The sequence below is a fragment of the Sorex araneus genome, chromosome 5 (genome assembly GCF_027595985.1).
Source record: "Sorex araneus isolate mSorAra2 chromosome 5, mSorAra2.pri, whole genome shotgun sequence".
NCBI lineage: Eukaryota > Metazoa > Chordata > Mammalia > Eulipotyphla > Soricidae > Sorex > Sorex araneus.
The window spans coordinates 13,487,349-13,503,752 of record NC_073306.1 but is presented as its reverse complement, the minus strand read 5'-3'; the positions used below and the strand labels follow the sequence as shown (position 1 = coordinate 13,503,752).

The window sequence follows — 16,404 nt, the reverse complement described above, 5'->3', positions numbered from 1 at the left end:
AAAATTTAAAAATACATAAAAATGAGCTCACATTTTGACAATGGAAAACAATAAAATAAAATATGATGTCTTTTTACCCGAGTTGCCGGCTTCTAAATTTTCAGCAGACACCACAGAGGGAAGGCCTGGCCTTCCTCTCCTCCTGCACGCGGCAGTCTCTGACCCCCGCCCCCCCGCACCCCGTCTGACTTGGCCCAAACCACGGTGAAACTGTCACGCGCGTCAGCAGTTTGATCACACTTTCCAGTTTACTAAACGCCTGGTGGAGGGTTGGTTCTTGCTGCTGACATCTCTGGAATGGAGACAAAAGGCAACAGGACAGCGCGTAGGGCATTTGCTTTGCACGCAGCTGACCACGGCTTGGTCCCCAGCCTCCCACACAGTCCCTCCGAGCACCGCCAGGAGTAACTTCTTCAGGCAGAACCAGAAGTCACCCCCTGAGCATCACCGGGCGTGCCCTTCAAACAAAAACAGAAATAAAGCGAAACAAAAAGATACTAGTATCAGATAAAGCTACCATCGAGCAAAGAAAAATACTGATAAAAAGAGGCATTTTGCCATATGATAAGAGGTGTGACCCTTTTATCATATGGCAATTTTATCACAAGGCACAGCAATCCCAGGTGTGTGTGTGTGTGTGTGTGTGCGCGCACACACACGCGCTATACCACAAAGCTATAAATTATGGAAAGCGAAATGGACAGAACTGAAAGGGAAAGGACCCATCTACAATTACACCTTCAAGACACATCTCAACTGAAAGACAATCAGAGAATCAGCAATGATACGACAGAACTCGACACACTATCAGTGTGTTCTCAGGCACATTTTTAGACACTCAATGACAAGTAACAGCATTTAAAAAAAAAAAAAGGCCGGAAAGCAGATCGCAATAGAAATTACACACATATTATATTATACGCGCATACATATACCTACACACATCTGCACTACACAGCTTTGGGCAGTGTGTTTTAGGGCCACACCTGGCAGTGCTCAGTGACTACACACCTAGCCCTGTGCTCACGGATCATTCTGAGCAACGCTCAGAGGATCTTGGGACTCCAAGAATCACTGGCGTCTTGGCCGCGTGCAAGGTAAGTTCTTTAACCCTGCACTATCTCTCCAGCCCCAGAGTTGATACTCTAAGCCATAAAATAAGATTCAACATAGAAAAGAACTGAAATTATATATCCAGCATTGCTTTGTTATAATGGAATTAAGCTAGAAATTAACAATAGAAGGGGCTGGAGCGATAGCACAGCGGGTAGGACGTTTGCCTTGCACGCAGCCCACCTGGGTTCAAATCCCAGCATCCCATATGGTCCCCTGAGCACCACCAGGAGTAATTCCTGAGTGCAGAGCCAGGAGTAACCCCTGTGCATCGCCGGGTGTGACCCAAAAAGCAAAAAAAAAAAAAAAAAAAAAGAAATTAACAATAGAAAAGGAACATAAAAAGTGCAAACACTCAGAAACTGAACATGTGAGGCGAAGAAGCCTGAAAATATGAAAAATTCCAAATATATCTAATTAGGGCAGGGGAGCGAACTCAAGGGGATGGAATACATGTCTTGCTCTTACGAGCCCTAGGTTTGATCCCCAGCACAAAATGATTCCCAAAATATGCCTGGAGCACTCCCAGAGCACTGTGCCAGGAGTAGCTCCCCAATCACCACCAGGTAGGGTCCTGACACAAAACACCCACAGAATTAGATGAAAATACAACATGATTTTCAATAAAATACAATATAATATATAATACAATATAAAATTTGTGGGCTGATATATAAATCAAACCCCGAGATAGATAATACTTGATATCCATCTTGATGGCTTTATAATTTTTGAAAACTAGTCTTGAACACTGCTGATGAGCTATAAAATGATATCATCTTCTGTAGAAAAGAGCTTGGTGGTTCAGGGGGAAGCAATACCAAAACAAAGAATTTTCATATAATCCAGCAATTTCACTTCTAGGTGTATATCACCCCGCCAAAAATGAAAACTGAAACCCAAACAGACACCAATACATCCGTGTTGAAAGCAGCATTGTTATTATTAGCCAAAAGGTGAAAACGACCCCACTGCCCGTGGACAGACGGAAGACAGAGCAAGACGTGGGTCACACATATGGCATATACTACTCAGCCAGCACACGGAGTGAGTGACATTCTAGCAGAGGCTGAAACGGGATCCCTGAAGACTGCACGCTGGTGGGATTAAATAAAGTCTGATTCCACTTCCAGGAGATGGAACAAGACAGATGCAGTAGCCAGAGCGAGAGTACAGTAGGCCTTGCATGCAGCCAAACTGTGTTCGATCCCCAGCACCCCGTAAGATTCCCCGAACCCCACCAGGAGTGATCTCTGAGTGCAGAGCCAGGAGTAAGCCCTGAGCACAGCCAGGTTTGCGCCCCCCACCCCCACCCCTCGAGCCACCACTACCAAAAAGGAAAGATAACCCAAGAGAAGGGGTCAGATTCATCAAGGCAGAAGAAGGGAAGTAAGAAGAAGTTACCAGAACTGAAAGGGGGAGAAAAAAATAAACATGAATCCTGTTTATTTTTATTTGTTAAAGGCAAGAGGGTTTTAGTTTGGGATAATAAAAAGGTTGGATACACATCACTGCGAATGCAGTTCACGTCACCAAACCGTGCATTTAAAAACTGTTAAAATGATACATCTCACAGGACGTCTACTTGATCACGATATAAACAGGTTACTGACGGCTAAGAATAAGTTCAAAGGCTAAGTCAACTTGCCTCCCGGTCATGATTCCCGGGCTTCCCGGGACTCCGAGTGCCATAAATGACCGTCCGGTGGAAACAAGGGCAGAAGCCCGGGAACGTTTCTACGTGGAATTAGCAGTCAGGCCGCCCGGGCCGGAGAGACGGTACAGCGGGGAAGGGGCTGGCCCTGCACACGGCCGAGTCCAGCCTGATCCCAGCATCCCACAAGGTCCCGGGACACCAGCGGGAGTGACCCCTGAATGCAGAGCCAGGAGTAAGCCCAGAGCATTGCCAGGTGTGGCCCCCCGCCGCAACAAAAACAAAACAAGTCCAACAGCAAAGCACGGAAACGTGTCACGGCCGGGGAGCGGGGGTGGGGGTGGGCAGGGGAAGCAATGACAGTCTCTTCAAAACACTTTATCACAGAGGATAAACCCGTTTCCGAAGGTCCCACGTGAGCTCACGCACCACGTGGGTGGCGCACAGGCTGGCTCCGGGTAGAGCTAACCGGGGTTGGATCAGACGAGTGAGCGCTGCTGCGCTCCTCTCCCCGGATGCTCGGTCGAGGGCCTCCATGCTCAGGTCTCGCGATGCAGTGACGGGAAGCCATCCTGCGGCGCGATACGGGTCTTCCCAAGCAAAGATCCCACAGCCAGCAACGCCAGGCGGACGGCGGCTGGGCAGAGGGCAGGGCCGAGGCCAACGGGCAGCAGCAGAGCCTTGGGGCCCTCACGGGCGAGGGGAACCTCCTCTCGCCCCAACAGCCGTTGCCCTGGAGCTTGGGCTGAGATATTTTACATTAAAATCTCTTCCAGGGGCTGGAACGCTAGCACAGCGGGTAGGGCGTTTGCCTTGCACGCGGCTGATCCGGGTTCGATTCCCAGCATCCCATATGGTACCCTGAGCACTGCCAGGAGTAATTCCTGAGTGTAGAGCCAGGAGTAACCCCTGTGCATCTCCGGTTATGAGCCAAAAAGCAAAAATAAATAAATAAATAAATAAATAAATAAATAAATAAATAAATAAATAAAATCTCTTTCAACCCTCTCTGGTGTGGCAGGAGAAACTCTGGTATTTGGATAGTGATGGCTTCATGCCCACAGGATGGGGGCAGGGGGGAGAGGGGGGAAAGCTTAGAAGTTTCTTTTCGAGTCAATAAAAAAAATTGTTTGAAATTGTCTGTGATGATAGTGGCACATGGGCATGAAAACATGAAAACCATAAAAGTGAATATTGCACATGGACAGAGGAGCAGGGCAAGTGGGGCGGGGGGGGGGGGGGTGCGCTGACGGGAGGCAGGAAGTGGCCCAAAGTATGGGGCCAGAGGGACAGTACAGCAAGTAGGGCACTTTCCTTGCACACAGCCGACCCGGGTTTGATGCACAGCGGGTAGGGCGTTTGTCTTGCACGCGGCTGACCGGGTTCAATTCCTCCGTCCCTCTCGGAGAGCCTGGCAAGCTACCGAGAGTATCTCACCCACACGGCAGAGCCTGGCAAGCTCTCCGTGGTATATTGGATATGCCAAAAACAGCAACAACAAGTCTCACCATGGAGACGTTACTGGTGCCCGCTCGAGCAAATCGATGAACAACAGGATGACAGTGACAGTGACAGGCTCCCCCAAGCCCTGCCAGGAGCGATCCCTGAGCACAGAGACAGGAGTAAGTCCTGAACACCACTGGGTGTACCCCAAATTTTTTTTAAAAAAAAGGTTTAGAAGCCTCGTCATGAAGTAACTCATGGGACTGGAGCTCATGTATTATCTATTTCAAAGCTGCTCAGAGTGAATCTTGAAAGTTCTTTCTTATCAGCAGAAACTACGTAGGATGAAGCTGTTGGACCCGCCGGGATGCATTTCACAACACACACAGACACAAAGCCCGCGCGACACCCCCACCTCCACGGAGCAACCCCGAGTGCTGGCCGGACCTCACTCTAAGGAGAAAGGCCCGGGGGAAGTGACTGCTCTCACTTCTCCGTTTTTAAACGCGGGGGTCTACGACCGGAGTTCACCTGTGGGTTCTGCCTGAATCCGGATTTGAGTCAACTGGCTGTAAAATGCCATTTACAAGACAACCGAGGACAGTTAAGATGCAGCGGATAGTAGAGATGAGGAATTACTGTTAGCTCCAAGTGTGACAACAGCGAGTGGCAGAGAGAACAAGCCGGTATGTGGACTAATCTTCCTCCCTCTGGGTCTATTTTAAGGTGCTCATAATTTAAAAATAAATATATTCTTCAATAGAAATTGAGGCAAGAAAGCAGATTTTTTTTTTTTTTTTTTTTTTTTTTTTTGCTTTTTGGGTCACACCCGGCGATGCACAGGGGTCACTCCTGGCTCTGCACTCAGGAATTACCCCTGGTGGTGCTCAGGGGACCCTATGGGATGCTGGGATTTGGGATTTGAACCCGGGTTGGCCGTGTGCAAGGCAAACGCCCTACCCGCTGTGCTATTGCTCCAGCCCCCAAAAGCAGAATTTTTTTAAATGGAGAAAAACATTGCAATTCTGCATACTCATTAGAACGTTGTAGTAAACAGTGAGGAAAAGTCATAATATAAAAGAACAGGGAGAAGTATTAAACTACTACATTTGAGTAACCGGGAGATGCTGGGACCTAATGAACAAGTGAGGGTTCGGCTAACCACCTGCTGACTAGTGGTTCGTCTCGGGTAGCAGGTGACTGAGAAGACTGTGTGGGTCCAGGTGAAACAGGTGAACAGACAAGGTGATGGGCAGGAGTATGTGAAAGTTCTCCTCTGAGGGCTCCGACTGTTTTCCATCAACAAAGAAGTCGGGTCATCCTAAAGAGGAAGCCGAGCAGGGGATGTCGGGGCTTAAGGAAAGAGAAGACGAAGGCAAACAGTGAGACGCTGAAGTCGTGTGAGGTGATGCTCGGAAGTTTAAGACGAGACCCGTCAGAGTCAGTGCGACTGTGTTCTCCGCGTCACTGTCAACCACACAAACGCACAAACCAAGAAGGATCAAGAGGTGGATGAAAGGAACAGTGAGGTTGTGCCGAGAGAGCAGTACAGTGCCCCAAGAGGCAGGTAAGGAAGTGGCGCTACCACAAGGGCAATCCCAGCACCCAACAGATAATTTCCGCTGGGTGAGGAGGGAGCTGAGGGCCTCGAACGGTGAGGACGGGACAGGGCCTGGGTTCAGGTGCTGGGCGGGTGGAGCCTCGCGGGCGTCAGGCCACCGGAAGAAGAGCAAGAGAGACGCGAGGCCCCGGGCAGAAGCGTCAAGCTGAGGGGCTGGAGCGATAGCACAGCGGGTAGGGTGTTTGCCTTGCACGCGGCCGACCCGGGTTCGAATCCCAGCATCCCATATGGTCCCCTGAGCACTGCCAGGGGTAATTCCTGAGTGAAGAGCCAGGAGCAACCCCTGTGCATCGCCAGGTGTGACCCAAAAAGCAAAAAAAAAAAAAAAAAAAGAAGCGTCAAGCTGAGACCCCAGCAGGGCCGGTGACCGTCTGCACGTGGCTGTGGCTCTGGAAGGGACAGTCAAGGGCCATGGGTGTGACCCCGGTGCTCCAGCGCCTCCCTGGCAAGCTCAAAGCCGTGAGTTCAGTCCCTGGCACTGCCCACGTGCCAACGGCAAGGCCAAGGCACTGCCCTCTGTGACCCCCAATACCACCCCGGCAAGCTCTGAGAACCAAGTATGCAAGGACCGGTGAACCCCACCTCCCCCCATCAACCCAGCAAAGACACAACAATGAGGAACGGAACCGGACGAAGCAGTAAGAGTGAAGGGACGCCAGGAGGCAGGGCAGCCGGAGCAGCAGTGCGGCAAACAGGGCGCCTGCCTGGCACACAGCCGACCCCAGTTCGATCCCCAGCCCTGGCACGGGCATCCCACAGGGCCCCACCTAGCACTGCCTGGAGTGGTTCCTGAGTGCAGAGCTAGGAGGAACCCCTGAGCACCACCGAACGTGACCCAAAAATAATGAAGGCAGAACTCGGGAGGAGAAGGGGGTGGAGGGGTTAAGGTGCTTGCCTTGATGTGGCCGAGCCTGGTTCAAATCCCCGGCATCAAACACAGCCCCCAGGCACAGCTGGGAGGGATCTCCCGAGCAGAAGAGCAGGAGTAAGGCCCGAGCACGGCTGGGTGAAGCCCGAAAAGCAAACCGAACTGGTAGGATTCGAGACCAGTGGAAAAGAGGCCTCGGCATTGCACGGGCACTAGCTAGACAACCTCCTCGGTGCACTGTTGGAATCTCCCTGAAGCCCACAGACTCAAAATGTCCTCTGTTGGGGGCTGGAGCGATAGCACAGCGGGTAGGGCGTTTGCCTTGCATGCAGCCGACCCAGGTTCGAATCCCAGCATCCCATATGGTCCCCTGAGCACCGTCAGGAGTAATTCCTGAGTGCAGAGCCAGGAGTAACCCCTGTGCATCGCCGGGTGTGACCCAAAAAGCAAAAAAAAAAAAAAAAAAAGTCTTCTGTTGGCATACTCTTGGTACTAAAAGGAAAGTCTTATGTCTTAACATTTTGGTGACAAACATGACAAACATGAAATTTTTGTCTGCCATAGAGGCAGGGGGAGGGTTGGGACGGTGGAGTGAAAGACTGGGGACACTGGTGGTGGAGAATGTGCACTGGTGGAGGGATGGGTGTTGGAACACTGTAGGACTGAAACTCAAACAGAAAAGCTTTGTATCTCACGGTGAGTCAATAAAAAAAAATTTTTTTTAATGAAATTTTAAGTCTGTTTACTGTTAACCATGTTGTCCAACAAAACTGGTACTTTTTCCCAGTACCAGTGACGATATACACCCCAAGTCATTTTCCTTGCTTGAACAGAGAAATTCATATTCCTGCTATAACTAATAGACGTGAGCGTTTTTTTGTTGTTGTTTTTTTCTTTTTGGGTCACACCCAGCGATGCTCAGGGGTTACTCCTGGCTTTGCACTCAGGAATTGCTCCTGGCAGTGCTTGGGGGACCATATGGGATGCCGGGGATCGAACCCAGGTCGGCCGCGTGCAAGGCAAACGCCCTACCCGCTGTGCTATCACTCCGGCCCCAATAGACGTAAGCATTTTAGAACTACAACGGATTATTGGCATGGCAGCTTCTTTGATAATAAACCACATGTCAATGTCTGACACAGTATCTGGCATTAGAAGAAACAGGTGACGCTACACATGCACATCATTACTTAACAGTGCCGTCCGTATCTATTTATAGAATCGATTCCCAGATGTTTTTGTAATTACTCAGGTTGGGTCCGATACAATCTTGGAGTTGATGAAAGCCTGGATGTAACATTTCAAAGTTCGTTTAACATTCTTATTACCCCTCACTGGCACCCCACACACACACACCACCGCCGCCACCAAAACCGTATTATCATTAGACTAGGCCTGGGACCCAAGTGCCCTGCCCTGACCCCTCCACGCCTTTTTCCTGGCCTACTTGGTAACTCACCAGTAAAATTCATAGCAAAGAGGCCACTTACTGTGGTATGGTGGGAGATATTGCCGACAATATTAAGGTTTTTGAGCATCTGGGGAGAACCAATGTACTGTCCAGAGATCTGCTTCCGAACTTCAGCGGCCACAGTTCTATAAACAAAAAGGGAGCAAACATGTTATTTTCAACGAGAGAACAACCCCGTTTCAACCAGAGGGAAGTACACTCATGACTCATCCCAAAAACAACAAAATCTCAGCAGCTCAGTGGGACTATAAACTCATAAAATCTCTCGGTAAATATGAATTATAATGGCAGTGCTATGATTACTTTATCGTGACGGCATAGGGTCCAAGAGTGACGGCTAAGTTACACAGAGCTTTCTGTGCAGTGGCATGTCGGGACCGCGCTCTGGCCTCCAACAGTGACAAGTATGCAGTAAAATAGAGACATCCAGGGGCCAGAGTGATAGCACAGCGGGTAGGGTGTTTGCCTTGCACTCGGCTGACCCGGGTTCAATCCCCGCCTTCTCATATGGTCCCCCCAGCACCGCCCAGAGTAATTAACCCCTAAGCATCACTGGGTGTGACCCAAAAAGCTAAAAAAAAAAAAAGAGAGAGAGAGACATTCAAGTGTTAAAAAGTGGTAAAGGGATGGGGGCTGGAGTGATAGCACAGTGGGTAGGGCGTTTGCCTTGCACGCGGCTGACCCGGGTTCGAATCCCAGCATCCCATATGGTCCCCTGAGCACCGCCAGGAGGAATTCCTGAATGTAGAGCCAGGAGTAACCCCTGTGCATGGCCGGGTGTGACCCAAAAAGAAAAAAAAAAGTGGTAAAGGGATATTCCGACAAACTTTCAGTATCTGCCTTGCAAACCACAATGCCCAATAATAGGGAGGGGAGGAGGGAAGTCGCCTGCTCGCCCTCAGGAGACCCGTGGCCACAGATTCTGGTGGACTGTCCGGAGCCACAGCCAGTGCCTGGGACTTGTGACGGTGGCCCCTGACCGAGGCCCAGGGCTGCCTGGACACAGACTCTCACCCACGGCCCTCACACAGCACAAGACCTACAGGAGAAACGGAAGCATCCTCCTGCCTGACAGACGGGAGCAAAGGCTCCAGGGCTCCAACCAAATGCATGCTTCCCAGGCACCCTGAGGAAAACGTCAGTGCCACCAAAGTGCTGAGAGAAAACAAAACAGGACCGAAACATATAATACAGCACGGTTGCAAAGACCCTCAATCCACATGAATCAAGCTCAGCAACACAGGAAAAGAATCGGACATTGTGACCACGTGAGATTTATCCAGGGGATACCAAGATGGCTCTACATACCCCTGGCTGTGCTCAGAGATCTCTCCTGGTGGGCCTGGGGGACCCTAGGGGATGCTGGGGACCAAAGCTGGGTCAGCAGCATGCAAGGCAAGCGCACTACTTGCTGTACTACAGCTCCAGCCCCTACCTTTTCGAATTAATGTTTTTGTGGTTGGGAGGGTAAGTGCCAAAAAGTGGCATCTCTGGGTCACGTGGAAGTGCTATTCTTCCACTTTTGAGAATCCCCATGCTGCGTCCCCTAGGTGTTGAGCCGAACATCCCCACCGGCAGTGCATGAGGGCACTAAGAGAAAGAACTTTTTGAGAGAGCAAATAAAAATTGAAAAGAGAGCAAAGAGCAAAATTCTGTCAAGTCTCTAAGCATGAAAAGACAAGAACATTCACTTCAGTTCAGGACAGCCCTAGATCTGCTAATTAAACTTGGTGATTATTCAAAAAATTATTCAAAAACAATATATATATATATATATATTTATAAAGGGCTGGAGGTTAAGATGCTTGCCCTGCACTCCAGTAACTTGGGTTTGAATCCCGTAAAGCCACACGTGGTCCCCTGAGCACCATCGGGGGTCACTCGTGAGCACAGGCCTGCAAACAGCTTCAGCACCATTTGGTATGGCTCAAAACCTCAAACATCATATACAGCCATATACATATATGAGAGTCCATTACTGTGTTTAGTAAAATACTTGACATCTCTTGACCCATTCATGATGAGACTATGAAAAAATCACTGAGCGAGAGAAAAGGACATAAACAATTAGTACATGTCTATTGCTCTCAGTGCTACTACTCAACTCGGTTTACCCACCCTAAGTACTAGCGCAGTGTTTCTGGGGCCAAGCCAGGAGCAATCTCCGTTATAAACTCATTATTTCGCCAAAACCACCACGCCACTACTAGTTAAGATATGCCATGATTCAGGGCCAGAGCAACAGGACAATAAGGCACTTGTCTTGCACGAGGACAACCTTGTTCAATCCCCAGCACCACATACGGCCCCCTGAGTACCACCAGGAATGATCCCTGAGCACAGAGCTAGGAGGAAGCCCTGAGCACAGCCGGGTGTGACTCTCCCCCCCACATACACACATACACCTATACCAAGACAAGCTGTCATTCCACTTACAGTTAACAAACCTTGTCAATTACCCACCATGTCATCAATTAATCCAAAGACAGAGACAGACACTGGTTTTAGACACCGTAATGCAAAAGTTAAACGAAATATGGTTACTTAAAACAATCTTTTGTTTATTAAAGGAAACATACAAGAATCTCCAGGTGAAGGGGCTGGAGTGATAGCACAGCAGGTAGGGCATTTGCCTTGCACTCGGCCAACCCGGGTTTGATTCCCCGTATTCCATATGGTACCCTGAGCATCACCAGGAGTAATTCCTGAGGGCAGAGCCAGGAGCAACCCCTGTGCAATGCCGAGTGTGACCCCTCCCAAAAAAAAGCAAAGAATCTCCAGGTGAAGTCAGAGTGACAGTACAGTGGGTAGGGCGCTTGCCTTGCACACAGGCAACCCAGGTTTGATGCCCTGTGCCCACCAGCAGTGATCTCCGAGCACAGAACCATGAGCACTGGGGCCCACAAATCAAAAACCAAAATCTCCATGTTATAAACACTTCACCCCTACATGACATGATTCTCTCCAGAAAATTAGCAATAATTTGAAAATTTTTAAAATATTCCAAACTGAGCTAAAATAACAATAAAAACTCTTTCCACTCTGAAGAGGCCCATGTTCTCTCTTGAATCTGTATCATTCTTTCTCTTCCCTCACATATTTCTCAATTTCTTTAAATAAAACTACTTTTTGGGCTGGAGCGATAGCACAGCGGGTAGGGCGTTTGCCTTGCACGCGGCCGACCCGGGTTCGAATCCCAGCATCCCATATGGTCCCCTGAGCACCGCCAGGGGTGATTCCTGAGTGCAGAGCCAGGAGTGACCCCTGTGCATCGCCGGGTGTGACCCAAAAAGCAAAAAAAAAAAAAAAAAAACACAAAAAAAAAACTACTTTGCATCACTAAAATAAAACAAAAATAAATAGAGCAAAAATAAAATAAAATAGCAATGAAATACCAGGCAAGAGGTAGCCTCTTCCAGAGAAGATTCCATGGACTGGTAATGAGGAAATTTCCCCCAATAAAGCCATCATTTCTCTCTTTTTTTTTTTTTTTTTTGCTTTTTGGGTCACACCCGGTAATGCACAGGGGTTAGTCCTGGCTCTGCACTCAGGAATTCCTCCTGGCGGTGCTCAGGGGACCATATGGGATACTGGGAATCAAACCCGGGTCGGCCGCCTGCAAGGCAAATACCCTACCCGCTGTGCTATAGCTCCAGCCCCAAGCCATCATTTCTTAACAATATAATGGTGCGAAATGTGTGCCGAATAGTAAGAAAGCTCTCGTTATCAGTGAAAAATCTTCATCACAGATTACTTTTCCAGCTGTAATTTTCTCATCATGGACACAGTAAGGTAATAAGAAAGTCTTTTCCCTTCGAATAAACTATTAAGTGCAGAGTAAAGCAAAAGGTCAGAAATTTTAGTCACTCCCTCTTCTAAATTATATGAAACTTCCATTCGTTCCACCCCCACAAAGAAATGTGATCCAATACTTGACCTCTTTCTTTTTTTTTTATTATTATTATTTTTTTTTTTTTGCTTTTTGGGTCACACCCAGCGATGCTCAGGGGTTACTCCTGGCTTTTCACTCAGGAATTACTCCTGGCGGTGCTTGGGGGACCATATGGGATGCCGGGGATCGAACCCGGGTCGGCCGCGTGCAAAGCAAACACCCTACCCACTGTGCTATCACTCCGGCCCCAATATTTGACCTCTTTCCTCCCATCCCCCCGCCTCCATTTCCACAAGCCCCCTGACAGTGTGAACATGCACAGGGTTTTCCCAGGAGAAACCACTCAAGTCACTCGTTACGTGATGCTGAGAATGACCGGGTCTGGGGAAAGGGCATCTCCTCGCCTCGCCCCGCTAACCTCCTCCCACTTCAGACGCCCCGTGCATCTGCAGTTTCCAGATCCACCATGAAGACAGTATGGACTCGTCTCGTCTCTGGTCGCTCCTCGTGGAACCAGAAGGAGAGCAAGAGAACAGCTACGTCGAGTTTAGAATAAAATTTAAAAGTTTAGTTGCGGCTGGAGGCAGCTCCAAAGGGCTGGACCATGAGCCTGGCTTCTGGCACGCACAGGCCCTGGGTTAAGGCCAGCACTGCACTGCCTCCTGAGAACTACTGGGTACAGCCCTGGTGACCCCCGGCCAAAAAAAAAAAAAAATTATATTGAGCTATTCCTAGAAAGTCAGAGACACGGAGAAAAATAGGTGCGCTGTAATAGTCCAGCAAGACACAATGAGCTCTCGGAACCGACGCTGTTCATATGTAGAGTGAAGTCAGGAAAGAAACAGAGTAAGGGACTAGATCATGGAATATCTCGGGGAAAGGAATGTATGAGAAACAGGGCCCTCAGCAGAGCCAGTTAAAAAGAAACTCTCGATGATCCAGAGCTGCGGCTCGAGAAACGGACCCTCTGCTCCTAAAGACTTTGATCGAGAGGTCTTCTAACCCACTTTGGCACCCAGAGCGGCTTCTTGCAGCTATGCATCCAGACTGTGAACTGTGCTTCAACCTCGTGCCGCCCGGGGAGGGATTTTCCCTCTCTGCCCTGTTTTTCTGAGCGAAAATGGAGGCGGCGGCAGCATCCAGGTGGCGAGAGCCACCCTCTAAGACCCCCAACCCGGAGGTAGGACTTTTTTAGTGACATAGCCTGTAGGTGGTCCTGGGAGGGGGGCAGTTACTGGCACGCCTTCCGCCCAGATATGATCCGGAGCTGCAGCTCGAGAAACAGACCCTCTGCTCCTAAAGACTTTGATGGAGAGGTCTCCTAACCCATTTTGGCACCCAGAGCGGCTTCTTGCAGCTATGCATCTAGACTGTGAACTGAGCTAAAATATCAGAAAGCCAAAACCTGAAGAACTCAGAGTCTTCACTCTCAGCAATGAAAAGAAATTATTAAATGATGCCTTTTCCGCAGGCCTGATTGTTGGGGGAAAATTCCAAACAATAATAGCGAGTTCTCTATTGAAATATTGAAATGTATTCAAAGTATAGAGAGAATAAAGGGAAGATCACTAGCTACTTAGGTGGGGAGTGGGTGGGAGGGGGGTATATTGGGGTTCTTGGTGGTGGAACATGTGCACTGGGGAAGGGATGGGGGTTTAATCAGTATATGACTGAGACTTAAACCTGAAAGCTTTGTATTTTTTTCACGGCGATTCAATAAAATAAAAACTTAAAAAAAAAAAACTCTCCGTGAGCCAGGGAGCGGGGAGCATCGCTGATTGGCCAGGGCTGAATCTCTCGAGCCAGAACTGGTGGCTGAGGCCTGAACCCAGAGTTCCACCGTCATGTACAGCTGATAGGGGAGATAAAGAGGAGCAAGATAAAGAAAACAAAGACAAGCAGTGTTGCGTCACCTACTAAATGTTTGTGCCAAAAGTGTTTCACCTGAATGGAACTGCACGCATACACTGAGCTCCCAGGTTACAGGAAGTGCCGGGGAGAAAGCGCAGCCAGCTACTCTGAAGAGAGCAATCCCGCGTCGGCAGGGACGGCCCCTCGACAGATCCACGTGATGGAGAAACAAAGGCAGTGGGGACGAAAAGGAGAAAGTCTATTTTGAGAGGGGCAGAAGGGGCCGGATAGAACTAAGTGTGATAAAATGTTCTGAACCAGATCTCAGTTTGAATAAACCAGCCATACACGACCCTTCTGGGGATTATGAGAAATTCGAACATGGACAAGGTATCACCTAACCAAGAACTGCTAAGTTTTGTCTTGTTTTTTAATATGTGAAAACAGCTCTGTACTAATGCAGAAGAAATATATGCAACGGGTGGGGAGGTGAGTTCGGGGATCAAACTCGTGGCCTCAGATATGCAAAGCTAAGCTCTATCTCCGGCTCTATGGACCTTCTATTGGTTTTTAATTTTATTTATTATTGTTAATGGGCTGGAGCAATAGCACAGCGGGTAGGGCGTTTGCCTTGCACATGGCTGACCCGGGTTCGATTCCTCCGCCATTCTCGGAGAGCCCGGCAAGCTACTGAGAGTATCCCGCCCGCACGGCAGAGCCTAGCAAGCTCCCCGTGGTGTATTCAATACGCCAAAAACAGCAACAATAAGTCTCACAATGGAGACATTACTGGTGCCCACTCGAGCATATCGATGAGCAATGGGATGACAGTGATACAGTGATTATTGTTAATGGGGAGGGAGAGAGCTACAACTGTTGATATAATTCTAGAGTTGAGACTGATTAGATAACAAAGCTCCAATATTAAAATCAACAGGTTTAAGAATCAATTGTTTTATGTGGAAGTTGCTGCATCTCACCACATGGACACTAAGTCCGTGTCCAAGGACCTACAAAGCTGTTGGCCGCTACAAAGCCTCCTGTGTTGTTTCTGTTTGATGAGCTGAGTTGGCATCTGTCTCACTTTCCCATCTAGTTTGGTGGGCCCCTACCAGAATTGCAGTATCTGAGGAATGTGGAGGTATCACATGGCCACTATCTGTGGCCACACAGTCCAGAGAGTAAGCACCTGATGTCTGGGCCAGTAAGCTGACAGGGGGGCAGCTATGGGAGGGGGTGTGGCTGCCGGGACTTCCAGAAATGGGGGGAACTGCCCGCCCCCACTCCAAGAAGACCCCAGAGTTTTCAACCTGGGTACTGGGGTACCTGAAATTTTTTTTTGCAGAGACAGTCAGTGACGCGGTGGGGCTGAGCAGTTGGTCTGGCTGTAGCAGTGAGGTGGGGTGAGGCTGGGTGGGCATTGGCGGGACAGGCACCAAGTCCACCCACCTCCCGAGGGCACACCAGAGTTTTCAGCCAGGGCCTGGGGGTGGGGGGTGAGGACCCGTGTGTCTGTGAACTTCAGACTCCTGGCCCGCAACTCCTCAGAGATCCCGTCGTGACTCTGTAGAACAGGGCTGGTGGGTGACCCCACGGGGCGGCAGCTATGGAGGGGGTCGCGGCCTTTCTATTTTAAAGACGCAACAATGTCCAAACTTTAGATCGGGGTCGGGAGTGTCCTCCAATGGCCCTGGTCCATGATGGGACAAAAACGGTGCTCCTGGTCACTTGCCACAGCCTCAGTGCCCGTGTCATACGGCCCCAGAATAATGCTATACACAGGGCAATGGCCTTTGGCGGGAAAGGCTCCCAGCCCTGCTCTGGAAGAAAACTCTGACCAGGTAAGAGCAGTTCATTAAAAACGGAATACAGAGTGGACAAATGCCCTGCAGGAGATTTACCGTTCCCCCCACAAAGCCCTGCTGGATTACTTCTGTGAGGGCGGGTTCCTGGGTACTCTCCATGCACTGTGTTTATCCAAATACATGCAGAGGAAGGGAGATTCCAGGAGGCTAATTCGACCGCAGACGGCCAGAAATAAGCCAGATCTGTCCCTGCTGGCAGCGAGTTCGACTTCAAGAACAAAAAAGTCCAATGTTTGTAAATGTTCCCTCTGATAAAAGCATACCAATCACACGGTAGATGTTTCTGGAATAATGGGAACACAACTCTCAAAGATTAAAAAAAGTAGGTGGCGGGGGCTGGAGTGATAGCACAGCGGGTAGGGCGTTTGCCTTGCACGAGGCCGACCCGGGTTCGATTCCCAGCATCCCATATGGTCCCCCGAGCACTGCCAGGGGTAATTCCTGAGTGCAGAGCCAGGAATAACGAGTGTGACCAAAAAGCAAAAAAAATAAAATAAAATAATAAAAAATGTAGGTGTCAGTAGGGCAGGGGGGAGCGGAGGGAGTAGGGGGACATGGACCCCAATTTGATTCTCAGCCCTGCACACACACACACCCTCCCCCCCAGCACCTCAAGCCTTGCTAGG

At 49.5% G+C, this 16,404-nt stretch overlaps 1 protein-coding gene across 7 annotated transcripts in view; it reads right to left on the bottom strand.

Moving 5' to 3' along the window:
• Positions 1-16,404, bottom strand: part of DOCK7 (dedicator of cytokinesis 7) — a 187,989-nt gene that overhangs the window by 161,667 nt on the left and 9,918 nt on the right. For all 7 annotated transcript variants that reach the window (XM_055137880.1, XM_055137873.1, XM_055137874.1 and 4 more), the window contains exon 2: positions 8,190-8,295. In XM_055137880.1, the coding sequence (XP_054993855.1) occupies positions 8,190-8,295 (106 nt within the window). The remainder of the gene's footprint in view (positions 1-8,189; positions 8,296-16,404) is intronic.